Source organism: Rana temporaria, chromosome 1, assembly GCF_905171775.1.
Source record: "Rana temporaria chromosome 1, aRanTem1.1, whole genome shotgun sequence".
Lineage (NCBI taxonomy): Eukaryota > Metazoa > Chordata > Amphibia > Anura > Ranidae > Rana > Rana temporaria.
The window spans coordinates 591,010,988-591,027,758 of record NC_053489.1 but is presented as its reverse complement, the minus strand read 5'-3'; the positions used below and the strand labels follow the sequence as shown (position 1 = coordinate 591,027,758).

The window sequence follows — 16,771 nt, the reverse complement described above, 5'->3', positions numbered from 1 at the left end:
TCAAAAACCTAAATATTTTTTTTTTAAATGATTTATTTAAAGGTTCTGTCTCCCTGTATGAGTATTATGTTCAATTTGATTAAATAATTTAACGGTTTTTGTTTGGTCGATCGCACTGCTTGGTGGCCATATCGTTTCTTTAATGTAAAAAGAATTTGGGGGGGGAATAGAAAAGCTTCCTTAAAGGGGTTGTAAAGGTACAATTTTTTTATCATTTTTTTCCTAAATGGCTTCCTGTACCTTGACTCTCCTGTAGTACAAGGGAGGGGGCGAGCACAACACTCCACCCCAGGGAGAAAGCCTTGCATTACTGTGTGACGTTAGACAGAAGAACAGGAAGTGAGGATTTCTCAGAAGAAATAAGGACATTTAAAAGCAAAATGGAAGGATGAGGTAAGTGAAGGAGGACTGCACTAAGGTAAAGGAAGCTATTTAGGGAAAAGAAAATTGTACCTTTTACAACCCCTTTAACTGCTTCCCATATTGTAAAATAACAGTCGGATGGGACCGCTCTTGTTCTGGGAGGGGGGCGGACATCCTCCAGTTCTTGCCCTTGGACTGTGTTTGAGGGTAGAGGTACTATGTACCCCATACGCATTCACATGGGGGTGGGGGGTCCCACCCGCAGGCCCCCACAACCACTGGCCAGGAGTTTGGGGAAGAGGTTCTTGTCCCCATCAACATGGGAACAAGAGGCCTTAGTGGGGGGTTCTGATGAAGAGGCCCCATGTTAAAGGCATGTGGCCTGGGATGGTTTAGGAGGGGGATCCCACTCGTTTCCCCCTCTTTCCTGACCTTCTGGGCTACGTTATTGGATAAGGGTCTGGTATGGATTTTGGGGGGGGGGGGGAGACGGGACTTTCTCCCCCCCACCCCCCCTATATATATAATATATATTATTATTATTTTTTTAAGGGTTTACATTGAAGTCTATAGCCCTCAAGTTGCATGAAAGTTGGACCAAAGTAATGCAAGTCACACAGATATGAACGGTACTCATTGGGAAACATGGGGTGCAAATTGTCACACAATTGCCACATTTAACGACACTGAAAGTGAGCAAAGGAAGTTGAGGGGAAATCTTTCAATGGGAACACCGAAATTGTTCCAGTGACTATTTTCCTCACTTTGAAAGGATTTTTAACTGTTCCCTACTCTAATCTAAGAAAAAATAATCTGGGGTTGGGTTACCAAAACTGGAGAGTGCAAAATCTGGTGCAGCTCTGCATAGAAATCAATCAGGTTTTATTGTCCGAGCTTAAAGGGTCACTAAAGGAAATTTTTTTTTTGCCTAAAATGAATGTCTGCAAGGTAGACAGAATAGTGAAATGATTCTGTTAAAAAAAACAAGTAAATATCTAAATTCCTTCATCTATATCACCTCCGGCATTCTAGTTTCTGTTCTCTCATTCACTTCCTGGTTTGCGGCGCTCGTTCATGTAAGAACTACATTTCCCAGTATGAATTGTGGCACGCCCAGTAATTCACACCTTCTTGAGGTCTCTAACGTAGAGAGCGTCCTGCCACACAGATGTAGTTCCCAAGAGGGGGCGAGCACATTACTGACCACCGCAGTATACCCTCCCGTCACGGTGGTCGGTAAAATCAGACAAGCAGGAAGTGAACAGAACAGAGAAGAAATAGAGCAACTTCTGAGCAAAAACGAACAATAAGGAAGTGAAAAGAGGAATGTCTGCAGGTAAAGGATGCTTATAATGAAAAAAAAAAAAATTCCTTTACAACCCCTTTAACTAAACAAGCCGATTGGCTACCATGCACAGCTGTACTAGATTTTGCACTCTCCAGTTTTAGTAAATCAATCCTGTGTGTATAAGTGTTACTATCAGTATTGAGCCCTCATTTGCTACCAGTTTTTTAATGGATGTTATATCTAGTCTCGTCTATGAAAAATAATTCCAGGGAGTTCAAGTAATTGCATTGCTCTGCAAGTTTCACTTGGAACCAGGTAAAGAGAACTCGACTGACACAATATTATTCAACCTGTGTACAGATGTTTTGGAATCTGCTGTGCTGCTTCATGAAATCATCCACTGCCCAAGACCCTTTGAGACGGGGTGGACTCCATCAAGCGGCTCCGCTTGCTCGGCAGGGAATGTCTCCACTGATCCCCTGCTGAGCAGGCGGACACAGTCTGCTGTTCTCTATGGAAACAGAATGTCATCCAATCCACTGGATGGGTGGAGAAGTATCTCCATCCGTCTGTTTTTAGAGGACTAAAACTGATGCCGGTGGGTATCGGCGGACACGTACGCTGACGGCCGATGCTTCACAGAGGAGATGGACTTGATGACCTTATTAGGTTTTTATTGCTGTCTGTGTTCCCCGTTGCGGAGATTCACTCTCTATTTGTTCTGTTTACCATTGTCATTAAAAGTAAAGGTAAAAGAAAATCCCAAATTTTGGGTTGTCCCCAGAAAAGTTATAGAGGGGAATTCATTTTTAGAAGGGAATTTGAACACTAGTTCCAGTGATCTGGGGCCCCCAAGGGATTCCCTTAATTTGCAGGGATTTCCTCTCTCTTCCTGTTTTGGCTGGGTGACAGGAAGTGAAGGTAAAATGCCCCAATGGGCCAAATGGCAAAATATAAACTGACGGGTTAAAACCCTCCCATACTCTATGGGGAAACAAATAATAATAAATCCCTATAGTTCTACTTTAAACCTATTTCTTACTTTTGAATAGAGCAGAGAATGGGAAATTCCATCTGTATCCCTGCTGGCAAGACTCACCTTCTCTGTTTTCTCTGCTGACCTTTGTCACCAGAATACAAAGTGATTAGAAAATAAAAAATGATATGATATTGATATAGGATAAAGCGCTCTACGTAAACTGTTGGCGCTATATAAATCCTGTATAATACAGGAGGTGCAGGGAAATCTTCCAAGTGTGACACCTGTTTGGGTGACAGTAGCCAAAGAGGGGATTTAACATTTATTTTGTGGCCCAGCTATAAAAGCAAATTCTGTTCTACATTCATGGGTTAAGTAAATTAATGCCTTCCCCCTTTTTTTTTTGTGTGTGTATGTATATACAGGGTGGGCCATTTATATGGATACACCAAAAACAAAAGTTGGATTCAAAATGTCCGCCATGGTCACCACCCATCTTGAAAAGTTTCCCCCTTACATATACTAATGTGCCACAAATAGGAAGTTAATCTCACCAACCATTCCCATTTTATTAAGGTGTATCCATATAAATGGCCCACCCTGTATAATGTTCAGTGTCAGAAATAATTGGTTGCTGCGTTTCTGTCTTCTAGCCATACACAGTGACACATCTCAATCTCTGTGCTGGAATTATGGTTACTGCCTCCCACAATCCAAAGCAAGACAATGGTTACAAGGTAAGTTGTAAATACAATGGAACCTTGGATTACGAGCATAATTCATTCCAAAAGAATGCTCGCAATCTGAGGCTGAATAAAATATTATGAAATTGTGTATGTCCTGCTTAACTTATTTTACTTGTTATTTCTTATATACATGTTAACTATAGTGCAGCCATTTTGTTTCTGTATTCTAAACAAAGTTTTGCAAGTCAGCAGGGCTGTTCATCATGTTTTATGTCCTTCGTGTTGTAGGTGTACTGGGAGAATGGTGCACAGATCATTCCACCACATGACTCGGGGATCGCTCAGTCTATTGAGGAGAATCTAGAGCCGTGGCCACATGCTTGGGATGATTCCCTTATTGACGGCAGTTCACTTCTAAAAGATCCATTCCAGTCTATTAATAAGGATTACTTTTCCGATTTACAGAAGCTTTGCTTCCACAGGTGAGTAAAGAGGTATATTTCACATTAATGGTACAGTTAGGTCTACATAAAAGACATAATATTGCGGTGGACCACCATCGTCAAACAGGTGTCCAGAGTGCCAAGACCTTCCCTGTGCATGAACTTTTCTCCTTTTTAGTGTTTTAAATACAGTGCCTTGAAAAATAATTCACACCCCTTGAAATTTTTCACTTTTTGTCATGTTATAACCGATAAAATATATTTACGTTATGTGATAGACCAACACAAAGTGACACATAATTGTGAAGTGAAAGGAGAATGATAAATGTTTTTTTCAATTTTTTTTTTTTTTTACAAATAAATATCTGAAGGTGAGGCGTGTATTTGGCCCCATTTACTCCCATACCCCTAACTAAAATCCATTGGAACCAATTGCCTTCAGAAGTCGCCTAATAAGTATATAGAGTCCACCCATGTGCAATTTAATCTCCATATGAATACAGCTGTTCTGTGAAGCCCTCAGAGGTTTGATAGAAACCCTTAGTGAACAAACAGCATTATGAAGGCCAAGGAACATACCAGACAGGTCAGGGATAAAGTTGTAGAGAAGTTTAAAGCAGGGTTGGGTTATATAAAAAAAAATATCCCAAGTTTTGAACATCTTCACGGAGCACTGTTCAATCCACCATCCGAAAATGGAAAGAGTATGTCACAACTGCAAACCTACCAAGACATGGCCGCCCATCTAAACTGACAGGCCAGGAAAAGGAGAGAATTTATCAGAGAAGCAACCAAGAGGCCCATGGTAACTATGGAGGAGCTGCAGAGATCCACATCTCAGGTGGAAGAATCTGTCCACAGGACAACTATTAGTTGTGGCAAGAAGAAAGCCATTGTTGAAAGAAAGCCATAAGAAGTTTGCGAGAAGCCATGTGGGGGACATAGAAAATGTGTGGAAGAAGGTGCTCTGGTCAGATGAGACCAAAATTTAAACTATTTGGCCTAAAAGCAAAACACTATTAGGTAGATTCACAAAGAGTTAGGCCGGCTTATCAGTAGATAAGCCGACCTAACTCTGAATCTACGCCGGCGTTTGTTTAAGCGTATGCTCAAATAGAGATACGCTTAAACAAAGCTAAGATAGGCCGGCTTGCGCCGTTCTATCTTAGCTTGCAATGTTTCTGATGGCCGCTAGATGGCGCTTCCATTGCGCCCGGCATAGATTATGTTATTGAGGGGATACGCCGATTCACGAACGTACGCCAGGCCTACGCCGTCGAATTACGTCGTTTCCGTAAGTGATAGGCCGCCTAAAGTTAGAGCTATGCTCTAGTGGCCTAGCCAATGTTAAGTATGGCCGCCGTTCCCGCTGCAAAATTTGAAATGTTAACGTCGTTTGCGTAAGTCATCCGCGAATCGGGATTTACGTTGTTTACGTCCACTTCTAAATCAATAGGCCCGTACGGCGTACTTAGCCGCAATGCGCACTGGGAAATGTAGTCGCCCGGCGCATGTGCAGTGTCAAAAAACTTCAAAAAACGTGAGGTCAAGCCTCATTTCCATACAACACGCCCCCCTCCAAGTCATTTGAATTAGGCGCCCTTACGCCCGCTCGTTTGAGGCTACGCCGCCGTAGATTAGCAGGTAAGTGGTTTGAAAATCACTACTAGCCTAACTAATTTACGGCGGTGTAGCCTAAACAGGCTAGGCCGTCCTAAAGATAAGCCTTTCTACGTGAATCTACCTATATGTGTGGCTGAAAACTAACACTGCACATCACCCTGAACACACCATCCCCACCGTGAAACATGAGGGTTTATTTACAAAGGCAAATCCACTTTGCACTACAAGTGCACTTGAAAGTGCAGTCGCTGTAGATCTGAGGGGGACATGCAAGGAAAATTAAAAACGGCATTTTTGCTTGTATATGATTGGATGATAAAAATCAGCAGCTCTTTCCCTCAAATCTACAGCGACTGCACCTTCAAGTACACTTGCAGTGCAAAGTGGATTTGCCTTTAGTAAACCAACCCCATGGTGGCAGCATGCTGTGGGGATGCATTTATTCAGCAGGGTCAGGGAAACTGATCAGAGTAGATGGATGGAGCCAAATACGGGGAAATCTTGGAAGAAAACCTGGTAGAGTCTTCAAAAGACTTGAGACTGAGGCGGAGGTTCACCTTCCAGCAGGACAATGACCCTAATCATACAGCCAGAGCTACAATGGAATGGTTTAGATCAGGGGTAGGCAATCTTAAAAGGATGGAGATCTAACTAAACAACATGGGAGAAGGCAAAGATCACTGGGCGGCACGGTGTCGCCTCCTCACACCTGATTTAAACCTCTAAATGCCGTTCTACTGTGTTGCAATCTCATGCATTGCACAGCAATCGTGGGTCTAAATCGTGTTGAGGAGGCAACATATCGCCACATGTCAAATACACTGGGATTGCTTTTCAGAGGAGCAGCAGTGGTTGCTGCATTTATGAATGAGCTCTTAGTTGAATTTGGCAGTGGCGCCCTTAGGGCTTGTTCACATGTAAAGTTGGGGGGTGGTAAAACCCTGGGGTTGAGTTGCAGTTTTATCTTCCCCAATCCCTACACCCTTTGACTGCTGAGGCAGCAGCCAAATGTGTACACATGCCACAGGAATTAAGCTCCCTGTTGCGTTTGGCTGCTACTGCCTGCCAATCGCAACCCATTCAAGTAGATGGAGCCACTCTGCAAGGTCCCCGCAACTGCATGCTTCTGCGGGGTTCAAGAAGGTAAAACAGGTGGTGAGAAAGCAACAATGCTGCCTTCTTTAACCACTTGTTTGCTGTACTACATAAGGTTGCAGAACGGCCTCATTCACTTGAATGGGTCATGCGTGGCAGGCACTACACTCAACAACCATGATGGGGCATATAACTCCTGCTGCGACATGGGTACACCCCTGGCCACTGCAGCTAAAGGCGGTGTGGATGGGGCAGAGGTGATAAGAACATGTCTCAACTATGGGGTATTGGGCCCCCCCCAAACTCAAATGTAAATGAACCCTTACTGTTCTGAGCCCCCTATAAAGCCTTTTTCACACTAATGTGCTGCGTTTACCTGTATTCCAGGTGCAGCCCAATGCATCTGCAACTTTTCTGGGTTAGCTGCGCTTTGCTATAGACTTCTATTATATCCTGCAGGTGTGGTGGGCTTTCTGAAGCTGCAGGTACACTGCACCCATGGTGTGTGTGGGTAAAGCGCATCGGTGTAAAAGCAGCCTTATACTATGATGCCCAGTGTATTGCTTTACACTGACCTGAAGATCTTTCCTGCTGCTGGTACCATTCTGGAGAACACTAGCCGGAATAAGAAGTGGAGTGCAGTTAGTATCACTACGCATGGGAGAGGGGCATCGGCTTATGCGGCTATTACACCTTACTACAGCTTCAACTTTACAAGTAGTCCCTCTGCATTGCACTCTGATGCAAGCCCAGACTGTGCTCTACCAGTCACCTGTCTGTAATCCAAGCTGACCCCTGGTTTAGATCAAAGCATATTCATGTGCTAGAATGGCCCAGTCAAGGTCCAGACCTAAATCCGATTGAAAATCTGTGGGAAGACTTGAAAATGGCTTTTCACAGGCACTCCCCATCCAATCTGACAGAGCTTTTGCAAAGAATGGGCAAAAAAAATCACTCCCTAGATGGCAAAGCTGGTAGAGACATCCCCAAAAAGACTTGCAGCTGTAATTGCAGCAAAAGGTGGTTCTACAAAGTATTGACTCTATCACATAAAATCCCAATAAAATACATTTATGTTCTTGGTTGTAACATGACAAAAATGTGGTAAATTTCAAGGGGTATGAATGCTTACTTAAGGCACTGTAGAGGAGAAAATGAGACGGGCTAAAAAGGCAGATTACCTCTCAGACATATGAGCCACATACCTTCTAAAGATGACGTTGGGCTATTGGACTAAACAGGATTAGTTTTGTTTTCCTGTGTTTTTCTGCTTTTGGTACGCATGAACTGTTATATATGTTCAATTTGGGGGAAAAAGCGTTGTGAACATAACATTGCATGGTAAAGTACTTCCAACTTTTCCCTGTAAGGCAATTGCATAATGTGCTAGTATGCATTGCATACTAGCACATTGTAAAATATTTAGTTTAGAACGAAGCCCACTAGCAGCGTGCTGTCACCGCTGACAGGGCTTCCATCTCCCCCCCCCCCGGTCTTCCATCTGGGTTTGCGGATGTATGAGTAGCCGGAGCCGCGTTTACATCACTCCCACACGTGTGTGGGAGCCCCTGGCTCTGAAGGTCCAGCACGGTAAGCCGGACCTTCAGAGCACATACGCCAGTGACTATATTGGTCATTATATTTTGTGGAACAAAATTGTGTAGCGCTATGGCAAATTAATATCTATAATGGTAGTTCCTCATGGGAACAATGGGAACATAAATAAAGTAACAAATGCAATAAAGAAGTTCTCGTGAAAGATAAAGTCCAATGGTTGTAAACACAAAGTCCATATATCTGTAGACACCACGTGCAAAATGAGGGAACTTGATTAGAATCCCATCGAGACAAATAGTGTAGTGAGTGATCACCGCCACCAGTGGTAGTAAATGGAGGCTTACCGAAGATGGTGGACCTGAAATTACGTACGTCAATCAAGTCATAACAAGCTTCAAGTACCAGACAGGGTACACAAAGTAGCAATCACCAAGAAACTTGCTAGAAGTAATCAATCAGTGTATGATCATAAATGGATAACCTTGGATCTTTGCAGCTCAGCAAGGGGTTAAATAGTTGAAAGAAAATGGAAAGAGAAGGGCCACATAGTGTAAACCGGTATAAAACTGGGTATTTATTGTAAAAAGATAGCAAGTGCACTCACATGTATCTGGATAAAAACTCGCATATTCTATAGTATGAGGCGGCAGTGGAGGCGACCCGACGGCGTTTCGTGTTATTCACACATCATCTGGGGTGATTTATTATATATTGTGTGTGTGTTTGTTTTTTGTTTTTTTTGCACACAACTGGTTCTGCAGCCTGATTGACGCCAGCCAGGAATGGAGGGATGGAACAATGTCTGGGCCTCGGAATAGCCCTCATTGCCCCCACTTCTGTACATTTGCTCCTTGTATGTGTGCAGCTTGCCAGCACATAGGACCAATTCCATAGAACTAGTGGGGGGAATATGACTGTATGTACTGCTCTTGTTTTCTATTTATGTATCTTTGTAAAAATAAGAGATTTCAAGCACTGCTGCTTTATTTATTTTCCTTTTTTTGTTGTGAGCTATATGCTTTTTCAGATTTAACACATTTGTAACGCTATGTGAATGACACTTTGTTGCAGGGACATTAACAAGTGCTCCAAGCTAAAATTTGTGCACACATCTGTGCATGGCGTGGGCCACGATTTTGTCCAATCGGCATTCCAGGCTTTCAGTTTCAGCCCTCCTCTCGCTGTCCCAGAGCAAAAAGATCCAGACCCAGAGTTTCCTACAGTGAAATACCCAAATCCTGAAGAGGGGAAAGGAGTACTGGTAAGTATCTTTACCTTATTTTATGTGTCGCCAACATTCTGTGTTTCAGTAAAAATGTTAGGCGAGCTCCAGGCACATTCTGGCCAAAGATCCAATGAGTGATTTTCTGTTTTGCTGAATAATTTGTATGGCTGGGAATGATTGACAATGGTTGGCAATGCCTGGGAGTGTTAATCCATAGTCTTCAATGGCCCATCCATGGGGCACTCCCTCCTCTGCCCAGCAAGGGAATGGGCTCATATACATGGATCAGAGTGGACCGAAAATATTTAAGTACATGTATATTTCTTAGACAGGTTCTATAGCATAGGTATTTGGATGGGGGAAGGGACAGTTTTTGAAGGATCGGGTTTACCTAGAATTCCACTTAAGTAACGTTTAAACAAAATGTGTCTGTCTTTAAAAGGCTTTAGAATTGACGGCTTAAAGGAGGGTAAAACTAAAGCGATGGGCATCTGATTCTCAGTATTTGGTGGAGCTGATCTTTGGTCTTTTAGTAAAAGTTTACTTTAAAATAAAAATGGACAATAATTGTTTGTGTTTCTCTGCAGAAATTGTCTTTTGCATTGGCGGAGAAAGAAGGTGCCAGAATTATTTTGGCAAATGATCCTGATGCTGATCGGCTGGCAGTTGCGGAGAGACAGGAAAGGTGGGAGAATTTTTTTTTTGTTTTTATTTTAGAAAGGTCACAAGTACCTTTTGGTGAGTTCACTGACAGTGAATTATAATGCTCTTCATTTACTGTTCTCTGTGAATTCATTTTCACACAGTACAGTGAAATAGAAAACAATCTACCCAACTGTGTATGAGGAGGAGGGCACAGCACACATACTACCTCCCAAGTTCAGTAGAAAAGCAGAGCATAGACAGGCTACCTTATAAGCTCAGTAGCAGAGCACAGCACACGCATAGTGACTTTCCCCTCACATGTTCAGTAGGAGTGCACAGAGCACCCATACCACCTTGCAGGTTCAGTAGGAGGGCACAGCGCACCCATACCACCTTGCAGGTTCAGTAGGAGGGCACAGCGCACCCGTACCACCTTGCAGGTTCAGTAGGAGGGCACAGCGCACCCGTACCACCTTGCAGGTTCAGTAGGAGGGCACAGCGCACCCGTACCACCTTGCAGGTTCAGTAGGAGGGCACAGCGCACCCATACCACCTTGCAGGTTCAGTAGGAGGGCACAGCGCACCCATACCACCTTGCAGGTTCAGTAGGAGGGCACAGCGCACCCGTACCACCTTGCAGGTTCAGTAGGAGGGCACAGCGCACCCGTACCACCTTGCAGGTTCAGTAGGAGGGCACAGCGCACCCGTACCACCTTGCAGGTTCAGTAGGAGGGCACAGCGCACCCATACCACCTTGCAGGTTCAGTAGGAGGGCACAGCACACCAGTACGACCTTGCAGGTTCAGTAGGAGGGCACAGCACACCCGTACCACCTTGCAGGTTCAGTAGGAGGGCACAGCACACCAGTACGACCTTGCAGGTTCAGTAGGAGGGCACAGCACACCCGTACCACCTTGCAGGTTCAGTAGGAGGGCACAGCACACCCGTACCACCTTGCATGTTTTGTTGGAGGGAAGTGCAATGTAACCTCCCCTTTTTTTTTTTTTTTTTTGCATCCTAATACTGACACTTTTACATCTCAGTATGTGAGAGGCAGCAAAAAGTTATTCCAGCATCAGAAGAGGGTGTGTTCAAGGATCAATAAATTACTAGCTAATAGAAGTGAGACAGGTTGGTGTACAGTACATAGTGATAAAAAAAACTTTGCCAGTAGGCTCTGATCCTTTTATGCATTTCAAGGTTTAGTTTGGCTAGCTTGTACCCTTTAAAAGTTGTAATTATCAATACATCAACCTTGTAGATGTAGGGGCTATTGTAGCATTTTTTTTTTTTTTTTTTTTTTTTTTACATATTGTTAAAGCAGTGCAGTGTCGCCATAGTGACACTGTTCTGCTGTAAATACGGTGTTGATCAGGATTTTCTTCTTCTTTTTTTTTTTTCTTCAAAGATTATTGCTTATACAGTGATCATCAATGTATAAGCAATTCTTATCTGTGTGTGTGTGTGTCATTATTGATAATGCCATTGTTTACTACTCTAATTGCTGTGGTTGGCCCCAGCTGTCACATGGTACAGGGCACTTGTGATTGGCCCAGGACCATGTGATCAATCAGTGATCACTGTAGTAAACAATGACATGAATGGCAGCCATTGTTTACTATTGCCGTGATTGGCCACAGTGATCAATATGGTATTGGGCCAATTGCAGCCGGTACTGTACCCTAATCTGTAATCTGCTGTGTCCATTGGAATGTCACAGAATGTTTTGCTATGCGCTCCTAAAAGCGTGCATGAGCACTTGATGAAGAAGGCTGTACGGTACATCTGCCCACATCAGCGCTGCTCCTGTCTGGCTGTATATGTACATTGGCTGGATGGGAGGGGGTTAAAGCAGAACTGAAGTTCCACAAACAGTGAGTAGGCAGGCTTTTATTGCAGAAGACATGCAATGCCCCTACCTGCCTGCATGCTGTCTTCTCTGGTCCTGTAAACTGAGCTGTAAATTTGCAGCGCCAGGCCTATCTCTGAGTGCCGGGGTGGTGCTCAGGAGTGACTTCATCCTCCTGTGGCAAATGAAGAGGCCTTAAGACTTCCGCTCAGAAGAAGATGCTGGTGCTGGCACAGGACCATTGGACAGGTGAGCATTAAGCCTTTAGGTCTGCTTTAATACTTTCTAAGTTGCTGACAAGTTTCCAAATCGGGAGCTCTGACTTCAGGTGTTATCTGCTTGTTTCATATTAGTGCATTAGAAACAATGGCAGAAGCTTGAAGATCAGCATGGCAGCCAGACAGTATTTTCTGAAGATCAATAATGGGGATTTTTATATTTTTCTCAGTATAGGTTTAATTTCTGACCTTGTAGCTTAAAGTGTCACAATTAGAATAGTGCAAACTTAAAGTGGAAATAAACCCTCCTATTTTCATCCAAGGAAGCTGCCATCTTGGTCTCTGTTTAATCTTCAACTGTCATGATCTACACATTTGATCAGTTATAACACCAGTAATTGGATGGTTTGACAGTTTGGATGAGAGCTCAACCAATGGTAACCATTATATTCTCTGTATGTGCCGGAAATGCAACTGTATTTTGAAGATGTTAAATCTGTGTCTTATACTGCATGGAAAAGCTACTGATTCCACACTGAGCCTGCCTGCTGCTGCCATCTTCTTTTGAAAGAAGAGTAAACTTGTAACTGTCAGCTTGTGGTGGTTTAAATTAGGGCACTGGAGAGTAGTGCTGTCATTGACAAAAACAAGCCAGCAATATTGGAAATTAGTGTAGTAGATGACTGTGTGGTTGTGGGCTTGTGTTTTTGTGTATGACTACCCTGTTCTCTGGCACTATCATTCACAACAAGACAAGTTATAAGTGTACTCTGAAAAGCACATGACGATGGATGGGCTTAGGTCTGGGATCAGTAGCCTATTTTGTTCAATATAATGAAGGCAGCAGAGGAGAGGCACAGGGCTTCAGAATCGATAGAAGGCTGCAAATGTTCATGCTGGCAGCGTTCAGAGGAGGAGGGGGTGAAGACTGTGTGATCTCTGTGCCCTTTAAGTCCGAGGCAATATTGGATTTGTCTTCTCCCTTCAGCATGGTTAAAAAGCATTTTGGCAAGCTGCCCGACCAGACCGCTCAGCAGCCACTGGACAGATATAAATGGGATCATATGCAATTCGCACTGGGCCCCCTGGGGATTTCAACAATAATTAAAGTGTTTGTAAAGTCAGATTTTTTATCTTGATGCATTTTATGCATCAAGTTAAAAAACCTTCTGTGTGTAGCAGCCCTCCTAATAGTTGACATAGCCCCATCTCTGTCCAGCGATGTCCACGAGTGTCTCGGCCGTCCAAGACTCTCCCTCCTGATTGTCTGAGACACAGCAGTGGTGCCATTGGCTGTTGCTGTCAAAGTCAGTCAGCCAATTAGGAGAGAGAGGGTGCCAGGCAGCTGTAACTTGGCTTGCGTGCCCCCACAGCAAGCAGCTTGCTGTGGTGGCACTTGACAGGAGGGAGGGGCCGGGAAAACAGAAGAGGGACCTGAGAAGAGAAGGATCCGTGTTGCTCTGCAAATCCACTGCACAGGGCAGGTAAGTATAACATGTTTGTTATTTTTCTAGAAAAATAAAACAACTTTACAATTACTTTAAGTTCTGGCAATTAGGGATGACACCAATACATCGGCTGCTTAAAATTATCGGCTGAAAATAGTGTTATCGCCGTTTTGGCGATAAGTGCTATAATGGCATGCTACGTCCCAATGACTGCAATGCAAAATGTGGCCCCTATTGGCTGCAATGCAAAATGTGGCCCCTATTGGCTGCAATGGAAAATTCGGCCCCTATTGGCTGCAATGCAAAATCGCCAGCCACATAAAAAAAAACTGTCTGTTTCGGAAAAGTGCATCCTGAATTTTTTGTTTGGGCCCCCGAAATTTTCATTTCAGTGCAATACTTCTTTCAGTTATGACAATGTATCTGCTGAATCATTAGAAATGTAAACTTTCCTATGGTCCATAGGTGGTGTGAGAGCTGTAGTGGGTAATGTAAATGACACATTGATTTTGGTGGGACCATCTAATCCTCTTGAAACTGTTCCATTCATGCGGGAATGAAGCGGCTGCATTGCATCCATTCTGTGTCACACAGGGTACACAGTGCTTCATGTAGAATTGATTTCTTTTTAGTAACACTAAAATTGACATACGGGTAGACTGCAATGCATCATGATTTATAGAGGAGACCTTCAATCTAGCTGAAAGGTCTGCAGTGACGTACAGATCCACTGAGAAAAGATTGAGTACAGCACAAGTAGCTGACGTAGCCAGGGAATGACATTTCTAGAGAATATTGTAGTATTTTACCAGTAGTAATCTTTCTGTGTTTGTATAAGCACTATTTCACTATTTTAACTACTTTAGCTAACTTGTACAGGAAAGAAAAACTTGGAAGCAATCTTCTATCTGTTTGAAGAAGAGCGCTTCCAATGGCCTGCACAGTCTACAATTCACCAGCCTGCAGAGGAGGTGACCGTGTTACATTACAGATGTTGCAGTGTTCTTACTTTACCTTTCAGTTTTATGTTCAGACATAAGGAAAAGGATGTCATTTTTTTTAAACCTTTACTATGTTATTTCTGCCTGGATTCTTGCAATTTACTTGGCTTTGTATTTCGAGTAAGGCCTCATGCACATGATACGCCTACTTTTTCAGACGTTTTTTTTCCCCCATATGTTTATGCGCGTATATCCGTTTGCACAATTTAGTGCGTAAATGCATGAAAATGTATTCTCTCGTTCTCCACAATATGTAAATGGTAACGTGTGTGCACGAGGAGTAAATTACTGACCAAAAAAGCAGATATTAGATTTTTTTACTGAAGAATGCACAGCGCTTGTTTATGCGCCTGTGGGCAAAGGCACATTACAATTGGCTGTATTTTAGCTTGGTAAAAAAAAAAAAGCTGTACTGCGTTTTTTAAACTGCAGTGTGCATAAGGCCTATGGAGTTGACATTGACCTCAACCTGACATTTAACTGAGCATTTTGAACTTCTAAAATAGTATGTTGTGCTGCTAGTCACAAGATCACAAAAAACACTCTCAAAGGCTAACTTCCTTTATAGTAGTATTACTACCTACTAGGCAGGGCATACATCAGGGTTTGACAAATTTGCTTGGAATCTAGGAGCCAGCTAAAAAAGTTAGGAGCCAGAAAACGCACCCGTCCCGACGAGCTTGCACGCAGAAGCGAACACATACGTGAGCAGCGCCCACATATGTAAACGGTGTTCAAACCACACATATGAGGTATCGCCGCGATTGGTAGAGCGAGAGCAATAATTCTAGCCCTGGACCTCCTCTGTAACTCAAAACATGCAACCTGTAGATTTTTTTTAAACGTCGCCTATGAAGATTTTAAAGGGTAAAAGTTTGTCGGCATTCCACGAGCGGACGCAATTTTGAAGCATGACATGTTGGGTATGAATTTACTTGGCGTAACATTGTCTTTCATTATATTAAAAAAAATGGGGATAACTGTACTGTTGTCTTATTTTTTAATTAAAAAAAGTGTAATTTTTTTCCCAAAAAAGTGCGCGTGTAAGACCGCTGCGCAAATACGGCGTGACAAAGTATTGCAACGATCGTCATTTTATTCTCTAGGGTGTTAGGATAAAAAATATATATAATGTTTGGGGGTTCTAATTAGAGGGAAGAAGGTGGCAGTGAAAATAGTGAAAAATGACATTAGAATTGCTGTTTAACTTGTAATGCTTAACTTGTAATACCAACAGCCACCACCAGATGGCGCCAGCTCACACAAGGAAGAGCTCGGGACTTCACAAAAAAATATATATATATATTTTTTCTTTTCCCCACCTTCCAAGCCAAGTCGTCAGGACGCTATTCCTAGTCGCCATGGCAACCTGGCGACCGGGATTTGTCGAGCCCTGGCATACATGATAGTCCAGTTTACAGAGATATCCCTGTTTTCCACTACTCCTTTAAGAATAACTATAAGCACATAAGATTTTGTTATTACCTTTAGGAACACTAAGCAGTTTACAAGCTCTTGTCTTTGCCTAGTCTTTCTCTGTACTTTAATACTGGCTGTAGATTCCTCCATCCACACAAAGGAGATAGGTTGAGGAATATCCCTTCTTCGGGCTTATTCTGACAGTGGGACCTGTAGTTGTTGGAATACACTGATCAGCATCTGTGGCTAATTGGCTGCAGTTGCTAATCGAGAGGTTTTCTAGCATGTTCCTTGGTCAGAAGTCTGTCAAATGATTAACCTCTGTCCACCAAAGACGGCCACACACTGAAATTCGTCCAGTTCGTGCTGAATTGGTAGAATCTCAGTGTATGGCCGGTGTATTGTCCTCAATGTTCCACTGTGGGGGAAGTTCCTTCACTGACTGCGCAGGCGCAAACTTCCCGACGGAAATCCCCGAACCTCGCCCGGCATCCAGGCTCATTCTTTAACATCCCCGTGGATTGGAGGATGTTAAAAAAAGAGCCAGGAGGCCGAGCGAGCGAAGCGAGCCGTCCGAGCGCAGTGAGGCCGACTGGCCACTTACCTCAAAATCCACGTCGCCCTGGATGCCGGCCGCCTTTCGGGAATTTCCGTCAGCAAGTTTGCACCTGCGCAGTGCTTGAAGGAACTTTCCCGATAGCTGGAACCAGCTCAGCGCATCAGTTTGCGCATGCGCTGGAACTTCCAGGACACCTGGAACCAGCACGGCAGATCACCGGCTTAAACAACACCAAATATGAAGGTTGCCATTGCTAATCTCTCCATCTGAAGATTCTAGCTGCCTTGTTCTCAATCTGACCATCAGGCTTTAATACATTAAGTTTCTGATCCAGAGCAAGTACACAGATAAGGACTTCAGACATCCCTGATTT

The 16,771-nt window shown here is 43.5% G+C and overlaps 1 protein-coding gene across 1 annotated transcript in view; it reads left to right on the top strand.

Annotated features, from left to right (window-relative positions):
* The window catches only part of PGM2 (phosphoglucomutase 2), a 44,047-nt gene that overhangs the window by 11,976 nt on the left and 15,300 nt on the right, over positions 1 to 16,771 (top strand). The window contains exons 5-8 of the mRNA XM_040335144.1: positions 3,284 to 3,367; positions 3,605 to 3,798; positions 9,106 to 9,295; positions 9,847 to 9,944. Coding sequence (XP_040191078.1) covers positions 3,284 to 3,367; positions 3,605 to 3,798; positions 9,106 to 9,295; positions 9,847 to 9,944 — 566 coding nt within the window. The remainder of the gene's footprint in view (positions 1 to 3,283; positions 3,368 to 3,604; positions 3,799 to 9,105; positions 9,296 to 9,846; positions 9,945 to 16,771) is intronic.